Below are 18,662 nucleotides of genomic sequence, written 5' to 3'. Positions count from 1 at the left end.
CACTTTAAGTATTTTAATTGATACCGTGTAATTACAAATCGTTGATCAATACGATAAAGCAGGTACAGTATGTACTCTGTACCCATACCCGAGCCAAAGTCACGCACGTTAAACAAACGAACTACATAACCACTGACGAGTAATAAAATGATTTTTAGGCAAGACAATTCATCTTATAAGGTAAACCACTACTGTCAGAGCGATTTGAGCAGTTCTAGACAAAAGTTGCATTACTCTACGAGCAAGGGACAGAGTTCGGCATACAAGATGTTCGACCACAATGTGTAATGGCGGACAGCGAGCAAGTTTGAAAGTTTCACACGTATTTCACCACCATGGGCTTTTCTAGCATATCACAGTAAAACCGACTGATCAAATTTCCATAAGAACTGTTTTTCCCGATATGTGTACAAATTTTAATGTTCTCTTAGATTGAATTGTCCCTTTAAAACTAGAAATATAGTTCAATTGAGATTTATGTATCTACATAAATAACACCCAGATTAAATTTCTATAGACTATATTAACTTTTGTAAAATTCCGTCAGTCCAAATTTTGACGTTGCTTTTTCACAGAGTGTTTTCCCGGTCTCTTTGATCCGAATTGTACTCAGACTTGTTCTAGCAGCTGCTACGACGGATGTAATAAAATCACAGGGGAATGCGAAGGTATCATAGATAGCTGTATATATATTTCTCTCGCATGTAATACCGGTTTATCACATGCAATATACAGCCTTCTATTGTAGTTTACTACATGTATCAACGATTCAACCAATGGGTTTTCGTGATAAATTTTGGAAATTGACTTGCAGTCGCGTTTTTGTTTGAGCTTATTTAAAATTGGCGGGATATCATAATTGTGAAATTACCATAGACTATTAAGGCATGAGGGAAATCTACTCCTTCATACATGGATATGCAGGGATGGATATTCTAACCTCGGGATCACAAAATGCTATAAAGCACTCGGCAAGCTTCGTGTTTTACAACATTGTGTGACCTTCGGGTAAAATATCGCTATTCTTCATATCTACATATGAAAGAGTCTTATAATTTGTAAACCATTTGGTCATTTTGAAACTTAACTATTTCACATCTTTTGTCACCTTTTATCAATAATTCTGAAACTTCTCAGAAAGAAATAATTTTTCATTAAACGTGTTATTATCCTAAGAAAACCAACTATGCACAGTTATGTACAATCTTACCTAAACAATTTTACTGCTTAACATTTCCTTTTTTTCTGTTTTCATTCATGAATTTATCTGATATTCAATCTCCGATACAACTTCCCCTCCTGCATATTTTACAGGTTTGGCTGGCCTGTTGATGTATATGCTTTTAGCATTTTCTTCTTTTTATCTTACTCATACATTATTCAAAAGGTATGAAATTTAAGGCGAAATTTAACTGTTAGATACTATGAGATTACATTAATAAACACAAATAAACGGCAAATGTGAAGGTTTGTAGAATTACAAGATTATTTTTTAATACTGCAATTAATGTTTTATATTAATCTTCACTTTGAGATACAAACGAGAAAGTCACTCACAAAATAAAATAGAAAGCGAGCCTCATAATGGATTTTAAGAGGATGTATACAAAACAACTAACATAACATGATTTATTTTATTTTATCTAAATTTTGATTAGTTGTTATTGTTGTTTTTAAATGAACGTATGAAATTAAAGAAATATGTTGATAGCAGGTTGTATCGATGGTTTCTATGGAGATAACTGCACGAAGACCTGTCCTGAGAACTGTAAACAGAACAGATGTTTCCATGAGGACGGGCACTGTATAGGTAAATATTTCAATTTTGACTTTAACGAGCATTTTAATTGGCTTACAAATGTACTTTATCATCTCATAAAGGGAAGAAATGGCGTAATGATTTCATAGAAAATAGTCCTTAAATGAATTTTGAATTTTGAAGAGATTAACTTAAAAAAATTCAATTATGAGTATTTTACATATGTTAGTGAATTTACACTTCATTATCTTTTTGAAATTATGTAAAATAAGATTTATTTATTTTCAAAATATATCCCTGATTAGTTGTATAGTAACATGTTTTGAATATTCAAACATTGGTTGAATCGATTTTTTATGTAATGAAAATATAACACAAAAAACTGAGAGTACTCACATCATAAACCGCTACACAGTTTATTTAGATTATACAATATTAAAATATTATATTTATCAGGATGTAACGCTGGACTCTACGGCAGTAAATGTGATCAGAACTGTCCATCTAATTGTCAGGACAACATATGCTCCCAGGATTCCGGATACTGTCAAGGTATTACAGTCCACCTTGTCTATAACGACCACCTCAGGAAAAAGAAAAATGGTCCTATAAGCCAAGTAGTATTTATATACAGGCCACGTTGTGTTTGAATGAACCGTTTCTTCCCCAGCAAAGTAGTCTCTCTTAACATGAAAGTGATCGTATACAAAAGTTTTCGTTAAATCAGGTTTATTGTGATTGTAAATTCAGATTTGTTTTTGATGAAAAGAATCATGTTTTTGGCTGAAATGCTGAAAGCTTTCAAATATCAGTAATATAATATTTTCATACTTTTAGCGCCACGACCACTACGCTTAATATGATTTCGCTAATTGTATTTTCTATAAATTGTATATATAGATTTTTTGAGATTGTCCGAATTCATAATTGCTTTTAACTGCTAACGAATCAGAATATGTACATTTAACGTAAACAACGTATTTCTACAATTGATTGCGCATCGCACCAAATTAACGAGGTGTACTTTGAAATCCCAGGTTGTGACCCCGGATATCACGGAGATGAATGTCATCAGACATGCCCAGTGAACTGCACAGATCGGACATGTCATCAGAGCTCTGGAACATGCATAGGTATCAACAAAATGTATTCAAATCTTTCCTTTTGATACAATCAAATTGCTATGCGTATATATTCACTTTGCAATACACATGTGTAATTTTTATGATAGAGTACCATTGCTTGTATGAAATATACACATGTGATACAGGTTAATGTCTACAAGTTGATTCAACCAATGGGTTTTCGTGATAAATTTTGAAAAAAATTGACTTGCAATCGCATTTTTTTGAGTTTTTCTAAAAATGACGGGATATCATAATTGTGAAATTGCCATAGAATATCAAGGTGTGGGGGAAATCTACTCTTTCATACGTGAATATGAAGGATATGGATATTGTAACCTCGGGATCACAAAATCGACAAACTTCGTGTTTTATAACATTTTGTGACCGGGTAGAATATCGCTATCCTTCATATCTACATATGAAAGAGTCTTATAATGTGTAATCCATTTGGCCATTTTGAAACTTAACCATTTCACCTCTTATGTCACCTCTAATCAATAATTCTGAAACTTCTCAGAAAGAAAACATTTCTCATCAAAAGTGTTATTATAATAAGTTAAGCAATTATGTGCAGTTATGTACAATCTTACACCTTTTTACAATCTTTACCGATTATCATTTTCCTTTTTCTGTTTTCATTCATAAATTCATCTGATATTCAGTCTCCGATACAACTTTCCAACCAGCATATTTTACTGGTTTGTCTGGTCTGTAGATGTATATGCTTTTAGCGTTTTCTTCTTTTTCTCTTACTCATATACATGATATAATCAACACATTTTATAATTCAAAAGGTATGAAATTTAAGGCGACATTTAACTGATAGATAGTATGTGATCCCATGTGATAAATACAAATAAACTGCAAATGTGAAGGTTGGTAGAATTACATCATTATTTTTATATACTGCAATTAATGTTTTATATTAATCTTCACTTTGAGATTCAAACGAGAAAGACACCCCCAAAATAGAATAGGAAGCGAGTCTCATAATGGATTTTAAGAGGATGTATACAAAACAAATAACAAAACATTATTTATTTTATTTTATTTTATTTACTTATTTATTTTAGTTGTTATTGTGCTTTTTTAAATGAATATATGAAATTAAAGAAATATGTTGATAGCAGGTTGTATCGATGGTTTCTATGGAGATAACTGCACCAAGACCTGCCCTGAGAACTGTAAACAGAACAAATGTTTCCAGGAGGACGGGCACTGTATAGGTAAATGATTCAATTTTGATTATAACGAGCATTTTCATTGGCTTAAAAGGGAAGAAACGCCGCAATGATTTCATAGAAAAAGAGTCATAAAATGAATTTGGATTTTTGAAAAGATTAACTTTAGTAAATTGGATTATAAGAAGTTTACATATGTTAGTGAATTTACACTTTATTATTGTTTTGAAATTATGTGAAATAATTTTTTTTTTGAAATCATATCCCTGATTATTTTTATCGTAATGTTTTAAATATTCAAACAATGGTTATTTTGGTGCTTTTTTTTACTTTTAATTAACTTGAGTAGATTTTTTTTAAATAAAGATATAACACAAAAATCTGAGTGTACTTGCATCATAAACCGCTTCACAGTTTGTTTAGATTACACAATATTAAAATATTATTTTTATTAGTATGTAACGCTGGATTCCACCGCAGTAAATGTGATAAGAGCTGTCCATCTAATTGTCAGGACGAAATATGCTCCCAGGATTCCGGATATTGTCAAGGTATTACAGTCAATCACGTAACGACCACCTTCGGGACAAGTAGAATGGTCCTATAAGTCAAGAAGTATTTATATACAGGTCACGTTGTGTTTGAATGAACCGTTTCTTCCCCAGCAAAGTAGTCTCTCTTAACATGCAAGTGAACGTATACAAAAGTTTTCGTTAAATCAGGATTACTGCTATTGTCAAGTCATATTTGTTTTTGTTAAAAAGAATCATGTTTTTGGCTGAAATGCTGAAAGCTATAAAATTTTTATCAGTAATATTTTTCATTTTTTAGCGCCACGAACACTACGCAAAATATGATTTCATGATCTTATTGTATTTTCTGTATATCGTATATATAGCTATTGTTGTGATGGCCCGAATTCATAATTGCTTTTAACTGCTAAAGAATCAAAATAGGTACACTTAACGTAAACTACGTATTTCTACAATTGATTGCGCATCGCACCAAATTAACGAGTTGTACTTTGAAATCCCAGGTTGTGACCCCGGATATCACGGAGATGAATGTCATCAGACGTGCCCATTGAACTGCACAGATCTGACATGTCATCAGAGCTCTGGAACATGCATAGGTATCAACAACATGTATTCAAATTTTTCCTTTTGATATATTAAAATTGCTATGCGTATATATTCACTTTGCCATACACATGTGTAATTTGTATGATAGAGAACCATTGCTTGTATGAAATATACACATGTAATACAGGTAAATGTCTACAAGTTGCATGTAAGGTACAATAAAGTCAGTAGAAAACACCATTCTGCCTATGATATACATATTCTATATACACATGCTAAAAAATGATAAATATTGCTGAGAATAAAATTGAATACATTATTTTAATCAATATATTACGTTCTACATATATAGCAATAATGATGTTGTAAATATAGGTGTTTTCTAGCCTTTATTGTTCATAAGTATATTGGTTATACAAACGAAATATTTTAGCGTTGAATTGTATCTCTTTAGTATTTGCGCGATTCGATGATTAACATACAAGGCATAAGTGAAAAGAACTGTATGTTAATAAATTACAGATTGTGTGACTGGATTTTATGGACCACATTGTATTCAGAATTGTCCATTACTCTGTCGAGACAAATGTGACAGAAATAGCGGATTTTGTACAGGTATAAGTATTAAGATTAATCAAACATCGAAAAGATGTCCATTTTTTCAGATTACTGTAAATCAACGTTATTTAAGCGGCGACTGAAATTCCCGTTTTCATGTCTGATCACGTTTTCGCAGAGAATGAATTTCGCGATGTAGTCATTTGGTTTTACTGTACTTATAATTGACTAATAGAATATTTACCTACCTAGAGGATGTGACAACAACATCACAACCCGAGGGGTAAATCATGAACGTCCAACCCGAGGCTTGCCGAGGGCTGGACATTCAGGAATTCCCGCGAGAGTTGTGATTTTGTTGTCACACCTTCATAGGAAGGGAATGCTTCTTTTTCTCCTATATACAAAAGAAAAAAGAACATATAATAGCCTAAAAAGAAGCATTTTCACCACGACATGAACATTGTTCCATCGTCTGCACATCATTATCGATGACGTCATCGACAAAGCACGCCACGGTCACACCGCATAAAGTCATGAAGTCACGTAATTGTCTTCATGTTCAAAAGGTTAGCGCGCGCAATTTGTCATATACTGCAAATAATTTTTTTGCTGATTTGAAATTTGAGACAAATGCAGATAAGATATTCATAAAATAGAGAGCGAATTTCATTCTCGACTTTTAAGATGCTCCATCGCTGACAAATAGTATTTTTTCTCAATAAAAAAGCAAGAGTAGACGATTTAGTATTTGTTTTCAGTGACAAAAGTTACTTACCTTACACCATTACCACTATTGAAAAGTTTGAGCTTCTAATTTTACTTTTAAAATAAAAATATTGTAAATAATTAATTACATTCTGACAAAACTGTGAACGCACCAAAGGCAAAATAAATCATTCTATTGATTTTTTTTTGTTTTAAATAGACATATACATAAACGAATAAACACCAATTATTGTTGAATTGATGAGTATGATTTATGCATCTTTATGCAGATATATGGAACACCGACTTATTTTCGGGTATACAATATTTCGCTTCGTTATTTTCAACATCTTTTCGAATACAAATCGCGATCGAGTACTCCCGCAAAATTACGCAAAATTATGTGTATCGCGAAAATAAAGGGGTTACAATAGGTAATGGATATCAAAATAAATAATTTAAATAAATATGTTCTGTGACAGGTTGTGTGGAAGGGTACCATGGAGATAACTGCAACAAGACGTGTCCTGACCACTGTATACAAACCATTTGTCGCCAGGAGAATGGTCGCTGTATAGGTAAATAAAAGTTTAAATCTACTTTTGTTAAATGGTACGATGCAAGTACATTATTATTTCAATATTAACAATTTTTGGGGGGCATATTTGTTTTCAAATTAATAATGATTTTTGGGTTACCATTTTAAAATAAACAAATATTTATTTATTTTCTATACAATTTCGTTAGCACTATATTAAGAATATGTCTGTATCCAATTGCGTTCATACTACCTTTAAAGCAATAAAACACTGTTTAATCTATATATTTACAAAAACTTTTACTTTAACATGTTCGTAGTCATATTTAAAACGATGTTGGTTGCTAAGTTGGGTATTTACTGTCAGGGTGAATGAAAATAAACAAAATGTAGTTCCGAATGTTAGACTTTACAGCTGCCGTTCGATTGAAAAACTAACAACATCACTTTTCAATTACTTTTAAAATATGTTGTTTTTTCTTCAATTTGAATATTTGATCATATAACAAAAAATTCCATTAAAAAAGTAAAAAAAATGGAGATAATCGGGGCGGAACGACTATATGTATCGTTGTCAGCGTAAATACTATGTAGGCAGTCCGAAGTGGATCGAGCCGCCAGATTTGATTTTCAACCACAGAAAACTACTGTGATACCTATAGCCTATCGATGGTATGACCGCTGAGCTACTGAATGTATGTCATGGATGTATTGGTCTACGAACGCGATATAGACCCGGAGACTAAATTCTTCATAGTTATGACTTTACTTTTCTGGTACGGAGGACAGACAAGTATTTTCATGGTGTTCGTTCATATGTGTAAGAAAAAGTTAAGCCTATATCTACTGTGTTTTAATGCAAAGAAGGGAGATAAAGCTGATGATAATGTTTGGAATAATGTTTTTTCTTTCTTTCTGGAAAACTGTAGTGATCTGTTAACCTATAGTTCGTTTAGAAGCTCCTAGAATATATATTAAGGTGAGAAGAGTGATCGTATACATATATTGATGTACAAGGAGCTATGGAATTTCCCCCGAAAATTCCTGAGGAGCCCCCGATTGTAGCTTCAACCAGCGATCCATCTTATTGTCTATTACTGTAATAATTCTTGATTTTATATTCTGTTTTGATTCCGAATATATATATAATTGGATCTGATAACTTATGACGAGGAAACTTTGTTTACATTTCATTGCAACTGTCACCTGAGTACTGACGATCAAAATATTGTCTGTGCAGCCTAAGGACCAGTCTTGAAACCAAGATCGAACACGGCTTTTAATTTGTTATGAAATCAAAGCAAATCTGTCATATGTGCAAACTAAGTAATTATCAAAAGTTTACTTAGATTACCATATGACGCAACATCTTATCGAACCGTGAACTAGAAGTGAAAATTACTGTACATATAATGATAGGTAATTTGCATCTTGTTTTCTTGAACATTATAAATTATCATCATCATTATGTATATGTACCATCCGCTGGTGACGTTGTTGCAGCGACGATAATATTTCAATTAAAGAGTAACGAACATTTTATAAAAGTAAAATAAGCGACGATGCAAACAAAGTTTAAGATTTTGCTGGGGCCGACTTTTCAATTAACTCCAAATTTAGACAAGTCAAACCTGTCTATAAAGACCGCCAATAAGACCAGGCAAATATGGTCTTTATACACAAAATACACAGGTCAAATTATACTGAAATTGACAAATTGAGATGAAGAGTAAAGTGGTCTTTATACATATGTAGTCGTTAAGGCAGGTTTGACTACATATCTTATTATTATCATGACCCTGTCATTGACTTTATTTTTATTTACTAAAATAAATTTTAGATATGATACACCCTCAAGCAGATGATGTTAACGTACTTGCCATCGCAGTTGGAGCTGGTTGTGGAATGGTCATTTGTGTTCTGGTCGTGGCGGTCATCCTGTTGGCCAGGCGTAAATATAGGCCTATTTCGTGTTGCCAAACAAGTAAGAGTATACCAGAGTCGGAAATACAGCAGAGAAGCATAGGTACAAGTGGGCCTACCTCGACTATCCAATCAATGTATCAATACGAAATGTATCTTGATCCAATTACAGATACGAGTGTGCCAGATTCGAACTTACAACAGACTAGCATGGGTATATATATATATTCTACGTACATTTCTCTCGATGAAAATCAATACTTTTTTCAAAGTTCTTTTCATACTTTTCATACATGTTTGTTTATACTGTCATAAAGCGTGAACAACAAATTATATAAACTATTCAGAGCTCTTTTATCAGGTAATCCAATATATATACTTCATCAAACTGATCTAATTTTATTTGTTTATACAAATGAAACACTTGTAGGATAGAACTACTGCCAACACTGTATCGTTACTGATGTCAGTTACCTTATTTTCTGTAGATATAAGGCCTTCGTCGCGACGAACGTGTGTTTTTATTAATCTAGATGTACAGCGTATGTAACGTAACTTGTTGTTGGACAGTGTCCACACAGCATGTAAACAAACTATACGTTATCAGAATGTGCAAAATTGCATTGTATATCATTGTCTTTATCCATATGCATCGATACACTAAGGGATGGTAACGGAATGTTTGCACATTCGATCCCATTTTCAAAATAATTACATAAGCATGCTGGCCGGCTTCAACGGATTTGTTTACAATGTAGCTAGCATTTTAATTTTTTTATTCATAAGCCTATTTTTGGTTTTGTCAAATTACGATGTTTTAGGACTTATGCACGTCTCCTACCATTATTTTAATGGTATCATTTTAATTAAAATATGGTATGTAATGTAAAAAGTCAACGAAATATATTGGTAGCAAAAATAATGAATTTAGGATTTCATACGCGTTGACCGATGTTAATTTAGCCATATTCATCAGCATGATATAATATTTACTGAGTACAACTTTTTTTTAAATAAAGTAACTGCTGAATTCACTACTTGTGTACAAAAATGCAGTCAGTCAGATAAATGAAGCAGTTCTTTAGTTCAATAATTCAAATATAATACATCAAACACAATAGCAATAAGCTCAATAAGAATGGCACTCAAGTAACATGCAAAAACGTTATCAATTCCGGTTCAGGAGTGAAAGTGTTTGTTCCTTGCGATGATAACAACCTGACTATTCGAGGACAGAATCTCTGTCTGTTATACATGTATCCTTAAATTGTAAAGCCTACACAGAATTGACAATGACAGGTTTCAGCCAATGCTGTCTCTAAACACATGCCACTCACTCAGTTATTTTTAGACTATTGATAAGTACCTACTTAAACAAGGTGGTACAATATGTACACATACTGACCTTTCGAACTGACACTTATTGAAATGATTAGTACGGTGATTCTCCAACATCATAATAGTATTAAAAATGTCCTAAATTTAGCGCCTTGCACGCGTTCATCCTTGCGCGAATTCAACTATAGCACTGACATGTGGGTTACAAATTGGACCGTTTTGTTGCCAATCGGTGATAAGCAAAAAAAAAAAAACATATAGCTGGATGTTTTCGCGTTATTTTTGCGATTCCGCGGGTCCCCACATTGGTCGAGTAATTCTGATCCACAAAAATGTATTTTTTCTAATTTTTGGTCCAAATCCCTTAAATATTCGCCAGCGAATTGCTGTACGGTATACATACATCCGATTCGGCTATGATTGTGAAACATCCTAGAAATGACTTCTTTTTTCATTACTTCTTTGACCAAATAATATAACAATACATATTTACATTTTGTATACTAATTAGAATTAATGGTTGCGTGTTTCTATACATCAGTGACTATGTTATTGGTAATTAAACAAGTTATATTCTTGCAAATAAAAATCAACTGTGCAATCATAGCCGGTTCATAATATCCTACTGAGGGAATTCAATATTTCGCTTGAAATACGTGTATACTACTTCAAACCGCTACAATTTGTGTGTGCTATTTTAAATACATTATTCTGTATTTGAATATTACAGAGATAACTGCTCTTGCGGGTAACGTGACCATACCCCATTTGGTACACGACCCCTTTTGGTACAAAATTCGGGTTTTCCCTCTCTAAAATCCTAGTTACTGTGTTTTGTTATTTATACTATTGTGATATGAAAATACAAGTATAAAATGACAATTTAAGCTCAAATTTGACTTCGATCGTCTAGATTATATTCCTATACGCCTACATCGAAATGGGCGAAAGGGCCGTTAATGTTAGCAGTTGGCGCCGTAGAGCCATTCGACGACTATTTTATGCTACATTTTTATTCGTTTTCATCAAAAGTAAACGCATTAAATGAATCTCTATATCACTAAAATTCTTCGGATATCATTTCCATAACGATACCCCTTTTATTAGCGCACATACGCCACTTTTCTGAGTATAGCACCGCAATTCAAACATCCTGCTTCGCCATTTTTGTTTTTACTACCAATGCGCATGCCTCAACGTTGCTGACTAAAACGATCTACCAGGCCAGGTGCTCGGTTGGGGGTTTAATGATCTGGATTTATAGCAAGGATATATATATCTATATAATTATTGTGTGATGGTGTCAATTATTACTTTTTTGTTTATTAATCACTAAGATTTTAAGATAATCTACATGTACACCATATGAATGTACCTTTGTCTTAAATCAAATGAGATAATCAACCAACAGACCAGTGACATTTCCCCAAGACAATGACATACAAATGTACTCAGTACAGATACATGAAACTTACATGTAAGCAGTAACTCAGTAGATTTTTTTAAAATGGTTTCTCAAAATTATAAAATGACTTAATCCAGATTTGCAGCCAAATACTATTTCATAGTTAATAGAGTTCATTACACAAAAACAGCAATAAACTGGATCAGTGTTGAGGATCATCATGGGCATTTAAAATCACATGCAGTCATGGAAAAAATATAACATTGAACTTACATGTACAACCTTGATCTTTCATTATATAGAAGACATTGCTCAAAAATATTTCATTTATTCTCTCTCTCTCCATCTTTTCTATTTACATTAAAAGGGTTGTTGTATTCTTGATTTAAAGTTGCAATGTTATAAAATATAATACATATATATTTATAATTCTTAAACAGGTATGATAAATTCTGCATTTCTGAAAACTTTGTTTAGGAATCAATATTTCGATTAAAGTGCATAAATTAAAATTTCAGCATACCAATCAAGAATCTCAAAGCAAAATGTCCCGTGTACCAAAAGGGGTCCGCTCGCTGTATCAAAACCGGAAGTGACGTAGTGAGGAATAAAACCGGTCTATTTTTAGCTCGCAAAACCGGTCTATTTTTAGCTCGCAGTTACGAGGATATTTTTTTTACTGTGGACGTACAGCCCAGGGGCAGTCCTTGTCAGAAACTGACATACATTAAATCACAAGGAATGCATATTGAAAATATCGCAAAACATATGTCAAATTTGTACCAAATGGGGTACGATGACGTTAGGTACTGATCTTGACGTCATGTATTTACTAGCGTCATACTTTACGGAAAAACGATGTGAATTGTCACAAAATATATACGTAACGATTGATAACTACCCACAAGCGAGCCAACTCTGTAATATGCAAAGATGGCAAAAACATTATATGAACCAAATTCGTAAGGCAAAGGATTGATAAGAATCGTTTGTTCTCCTTCATGTTCCAGATCATGCATACGACGACATAGCTCTAAACGAAGCAATACAAAATACATTTCCCCAGCAGAAATCTATTATTCATGGAAGTTATGAAGCAATACTTGAAACAAAGCAGAGAGAATACGAGCCTTTATACCTGGAACCGGGGCAAAGGATCGACAGCGACAAGATTACAACTCATCTATAAGTGGAGTATAATTTCAGGAGCTTAGAATATTCTTTATTGTTTTATCTTGACTTTATGCTAGCTGGAGATAATTATCATGTTGATAGCTTAAGATGATTATCATACATGTTTGTAAAACTAGTTAACTAGAGTTTTGATACATGGAAGTTTTTGGGCCGTGGTACAAAAATGGTTATTTTGTTATATAGCTGCACAAGTAAGTAAACAGTAGCATTAAAATTGTTAATTCTTATTTAGGTGCCATGTACCAAAGTCGTATAATATATTACTTTAAAAATGTAGGAGATACATTAAAATGCATATAACGCATTGTAAGTGTATAAGATACAATGTTATTTCAGAATTTATGTCACTATTTTGCAACCTCATCGGATTATGCGTATCCGTAGCTGATTCTTACAAAAAAATGTCATAACCCAATTAATTTTAAAACTGTAACATTAATTTTTATAATTAATTTCTCAGACAACATGAAACCATTTAATACGTTTAAATGATTCTTTAATTTGCCAATGGATTATTCTTTTCTAAATCAATATGCGACGTCAATGTCGCGATTACGTCGAGTTTTCGCGCTATTCTCAGATTTTTTCTTCAGAGTAGAATGATGAAAAAGTATCTGTCGAGTAGAAAGTTGGATTTAGTATTAAAACAAATAAGAATTAATTGTTACATGAATAGTATAAAATATTTTGCACGCAGCCTCTTGGGCATATGAGACACACGCCTCTTATGCTATACAATTTATTTTCTAAAAACGATATAGAATTGATTGCCTATGATCATTACTGCGTATATGCCAATACACAAATATATCTGTATATCTACTTTTACATATTAACATACATACATGTGCATTACACATACCTTCCCACACATATTGTATCATAGACGTACAGCTATATATTGAAAAAAGAAAACATAGGCTAGATATAAATCCTTTTATACATTGATAACATTTTATAGTCTTTGAGCATCATCATTACGCATATTGTGTGAGAACTGTTCGTGATTATATACAAATTAACGTTTTGGTATTAATCATATACTAAATTCAATAAGTCATTTCCTAGGTTTTTTATAAACAATATATTTTATTGCTGAGCTTCAGTTTGCTGTAAATGATATAGTTTATAAATTGATTCCCTAACAGGTATTTAAGGCGTGGCATACCCTTCCAGTTCAATCTCTATTGGTAAGGTTCCACAACCTAAATTTCCTATTATTTCTCTCTGTTCTATACATTCACCATTTTAACACATTAAATCATCTTTAGATTTTGTATTGACTATAGTTTGTTACCGCGTTATGATTTCTTGTATCGTTGTTTTGCTACCTATGGTTTTTATCTTTCTCTCCCAATCGTTCAGTAGTCTTTGGCATTGTTTTTGTTTTACAGTTAGCTGCTTATCATTCATAATATAACCAACTTCAAGTGAGTTTAACTCAAAGTCCTTTTTAACTATATGATTATTATCTATCATTATAAATATGTAGAAAGTTCTGAAAACTTAAATCTTTTTTTTAGTATTAAAAGAGGTCCTTCCTATCTTTTGTGGACCAATATTTGAGGAGTTTTTATAGGCAACTAGAAAACATTTACACCATTATTTGGTATTCCAAACATTTTTTTATCAAATGCAAATATTTTTGCAAATATGTCTGCTTGTATTTGACCATATTAGTTATATGTATATTATATTATGTGTTTGAGGAATTCCAATAAAGTATTGAAGTAACCATTGAAATATACAGAGAGACCATCGACCATGAAAGCTCACCGGCAGCTGTTTGGTAATGTTCATAACTGCGAAATGTTATTGATAGTTTTGTGATTTTTTAACGATACTTCATTTTCAATTATTTGCAGTACAATGTATACTTGTTTAAATATTTTATATATTATTTATCATATCTTTATCTTATTTGTCGTATGTATAATCATTTACAATAAAAAAGGATAGATACTTTTGGTCATTTGTCAAGTCTTAAATTAATTATGACCAATTCCATAGGTACTACTTTTGGAGAAGAACATGTAGTTGTGTTGGACGGGGGGACGGACGGACAACGGACGCTATTCCACGGCATAAATTCACTTGCCTTTCGTCAGTTCACTATATCGTAATGGTGGTATATTTATCAGTTCACTGTCGTTGTAACAACTACAAGCAATAGGTCGGTTTCGAGATACCGAAATGACGCGGGTAAAGAACGATATACTAATATATTTTAGTCTGATTCAGACTTCATATTAGTTAATGAAGGTGATATTGCTTCTTAAAATTGCTACACCATTGACAACTGGTATTCTTCCTCTATAAAAACAGAAGACGAATTAGTTTTTTCTTCAGTTACAAAAGTTACTTTCCTTTCACCATTGCCACCATTGAAAAGTTTGAGATTTTTTATTTTACTTCAAGATAGAAATATAAAAAAATATATTATTTGCGTCCAGAAAAAAGTCCATGGCACTATGCCCTATATGAAATGAAGTACTGATTTCGCACCCACCAAAAGCAAAAATATTACGCTTGTGTTAATTACGTAATTTACATGAGTAAAAATCAATTGTTGTTCAAATGATCAGTATCGTTTATGCTTTGTCGGCGATTGAACATCTTCAAACACCCACATCTGTGCAGTTTCCAACATATTTTAAAGCAGATAAATCTTGACATTGTGCAAAACTTATAAACATTGTATTTTGTTATTATTGCTGTTGTTGTTCAATGTAAAGAACATCGTTCATAAATCATAATAAAATATGCTGCAGTATGAAAAGATCAATTTATGTTTTTATAGACAGTTGACCTCCCTAGTATTGACGGGTATGCAGTTCGTTATGACAGATAAAGTTTATCCGGCAGAAGTTATTGGTCAGTATGCCGGATAGTACAGGATAAACACATATCTAAGCAATCGTTAAATGCCTTTGTTAATGCACATGCACACATAGTCTTACATAGACAGAGACCATTCTCCCGGAGACAGGTCTTGGAACACGTATTCCATGAAAACCATCGATACATCCTGCCATCAACATATGTCTGCAGTGTCATTTATATAATATGCACTGAAAAGAATATTAGATATTCTTTATATCTGTAATGTTAGGTGGTTTACGTATACCACCTAATACCACATTATACCACATAGATGTTTCATCAATATGACATCGTACCAGTGCGAGCATTGAGAGCATGTCACCTTATTACTGTGAGCCTGACGTGTGTCACGATGATTTTTTACGAGAGCGAAAAACAAGTCATTTAATCAACTTATATATACAGGATGTCCTATAAAGTATAAAATATTCTGCACGCTGCCTCTTGGGCATAAGGGACACAAGCCTCTTATGATATACAATATCTTTTTTAAAAATGATATAGAATTTATTGCCCATGAGCACTACTGCCATATAACAATAATCAAATATATCTCCTTGTCTACTTTTTACATATTAACATGCATGCATGTGCTTTACACATACATGCCCACACATAATGTATCATAGACGTACAGCTATACATGTATATTGGAAAAAGAACACATAGGCTAGATATGAATCTTTCAATACATTGATAAAATTTGATAGTCTTTGAGCATCATCATTACGCATATTGTGTAAGAACTGTTCGTGGTTATATCCAAATTAACGTTTTGGTATTTATCATATACTGCGTTCAATAAGTCATTTCTTAGGTTTTCATAAACAATACCTTTTATTACTTAGCTTCAATTTGTTGTAAATGGTATAGTTTATAAATTGTTTCCCTAACAGGTATTTAAGACTTTGCATACCCTCTCAGTTCAATCTCTATTGGTAAGGTACCACAACCTAAATTACCTATTACTCCTCTCTGATATATAAATTCAACATTTTAACACATTATTTCATCTCCAGATTTTTTTTACTTGACTATAGTTTATGAGTTTGTTACCGCGTAATATGCATTGAAAAGAATATTAGATATTCAATATATGTGTAACGTTAGGTGGTTTATGTTATGCCACATAGATGTATCATTAGTATGACATCGTACCAGTGCGAGCATTGAGAGCATGTCACCTTATTACTGTGAGCCTGACGTGTGTCAGATGAATTTTTACGGGAATGAAAGTCATTTAATTAACTAATATATACAGGTTTCCAATAAATTTTGTTACACTTTCAAAGTTCAATATTTTCTTTAATACAGCACATAAATCACCAGGACTTTATCTTCAAAAAGCCTGCAATCATGCATTTTATATTTTGATTAACAAAACAGCTTGAAAATGTAGGTAATCTTAGCAACGGTTTTCACAAAGCACACATTTTTAAACAAATCCGGTAAAAACGACCTTATCCTTGATATTTGAGCAACCTTTGAACAATAGCATTGAAGATTTGTTCTTATTTTATAATGCCTAATCAATGCATTGGACAATAATTTCTGGTGATGGTGATTACTTTCTGTACGTCTGGTAATACTCACACAGAAAAGATTTGAGTTCTTGAGAACTGGGGCATTACATGACCAAAAACACTGTTTTACAAAGTATAAAACATTTCATAGTGCCTGTAGAATGTCCTCTTGATGTACCAATATCTTAAATGTGATGACGTCATAATGACGTCAATTATTTGCAGCAGAATAAAATTATTATTTTATAATAAGCATATGATAGAACGTTTGATTGAATGCTTTCATATACCAAAATATCTTTTTTTGTTGGTCATGTATGTCAAAAGTAATAACATTTTGAAAGTGTAACCTAATTTATGAGACACCCTGCATATTGATCCTGGGCCAGACACAATGTCATTGCAGTGATGATTTAAATGGACATAAATGCATGTATTTCATAAAAATGCACCGCCATTTCTTTAAAGTCTTATTTCAAAAATCTTAAAAAAAAATAAAGGTATATTGTTGAAACAATTTCAAAATCCAAAACATTCTTTGAACCAGGATTGAACTAATTGTCAACTAGAATCACATCTTAAAAGGAAATATTTACAGTTTGCTCTGACATGGACTCAATAACTATGCTTTCTAGTTTTATCATTATCAGTGTATAATGATAGTACAACACATGCGGCGATTCTATTGAACGGGAATAGTCACTGGCGGAGCAACGTGGGGTCATGACCCCACTTTAGGTGGGAACATATGAATGACTCGATCCCAATTAGCTGCTCAATCGAATTCGTTGACAATGACGGGAGAGAACAAAATATGAGTATTTTAATAAAAAATATGCATCTGTCGCGATAATAAATAACATGTATTTACGTGAAAAACTGTTCGGGTTCGCCGGGGTTAAATAATTTACACGTGCACCATTATCATTATACCCTCATAACATCAACAAAATAAAAGTCTATTTCTTAAATACCTTAATTGTCAAGAATTCGTTCGATATACTCATTCATATATAGAGTCAAACCTCGTTAACTCGAAGTTAGTTGATGTGGGATGTAACCAGATTACCGTGGCACAGAAAGTGTCTGTTTCCACCAACAAAGAGGTTGTGATTCAAGGAAACATATGTATACCAGACGGCAAATATCAATTTATTATACAATGTAATTAGGAATATTTATACACCTTTTTTAATTCAATTTTTCATAGTTGCTTCAACAGTATTCTAATCATTGACGAACTATATAAAAGCTTGCGCACGGCACGATCCGTTTTCCTCCCGCCAAATAATCATCAAACCATTGTAATTAAGTTCAAGTCCGTTTCAGGCGCGTTAACTCTATCACAGTCATCAATTAAACAATATCATAAATCATATTGATATTACGGTTCATTAATCTGTCGTGTATTTCGATACAACGACCACGACATATCCGTTTTCA

At 32.5% G+C, this 18,662-nt stretch overlaps 1 protein-coding gene across 11 annotated transcripts in view; it reads left to right on the top strand.

Annotated features, from left to right (window-relative positions):
• LOC138325147 (cell death abnormality protein 1-like) overlaps nucleotides 1–16,138 on the top strand; it is a 36,892-nt gene extending 20,754 nt beyond the window's left edge. For 3 of the 11 annotated variants that reach the window (XM_069270607.1, XM_069270608.1, XM_069270610.1), the window contains 11 exons: nucleotides 576–668; nucleotides 1,712–1,810; nucleotides 2,216–2,311; nucleotides 2,797–2,892; nucleotides 4,014–4,112; nucleotides 4,523–4,618; nucleotides 5,104–5,199; nucleotides 5,672–5,764; nucleotides 6,898–6,993; nucleotides 8,794–9,090; nucleotides 12,630–16,131. In XM_069270607.1, coding sequence (XP_069126708.1) covers nucleotides 576–668; nucleotides 1,712–1,810; nucleotides 2,216–2,311; nucleotides 2,797–2,892; nucleotides 4,014–4,112; nucleotides 4,523–4,618; nucleotides 5,104–5,199; nucleotides 5,672–5,764; nucleotides 6,898–6,993; nucleotides 8,794–9,090; nucleotides 12,630–12,808 — 1,340 coding nt within the window. In that variant the 3' untranslated portion in view covers nucleotides 12,809–16,131. Of the gene's footprint in view, nucleotides 1–575; nucleotides 669–1,711; nucleotides 1,811–2,215; nucleotides 2,312–2,796; nucleotides 2,893–4,013; nucleotides 4,113–4,522; nucleotides 4,619–5,103; nucleotides 5,200–5,671; nucleotides 5,765–6,897; nucleotides 6,994–8,793; nucleotides 9,091–12,629 lie in introns of all 11 variants that reach the window. The other 8 variants (XM_069270611.1, XM_069270615.1, XM_069270604.1 and 5 more) reach the window with 8 other exon arrangements.
• The last annotated feature ends 2,524 nt before the right edge of the window (nucleotides 16,139–18,662 follow it).

This window comes from Argopecten irradians, chromosome 6, assembly GCF_041381155.1.
Source record: "Argopecten irradians isolate NY chromosome 6, Ai_NY, whole genome shotgun sequence".
NCBI lineage: Eukaryota > Metazoa > Mollusca > Bivalvia > Pectinida > Pectinidae > Argopecten > Argopecten irradians.
The sequence above is the reverse complement of the archived record's forward strand: the minus strand, read 5'-3'. Positions and strand labels throughout refer to the sequence as shown.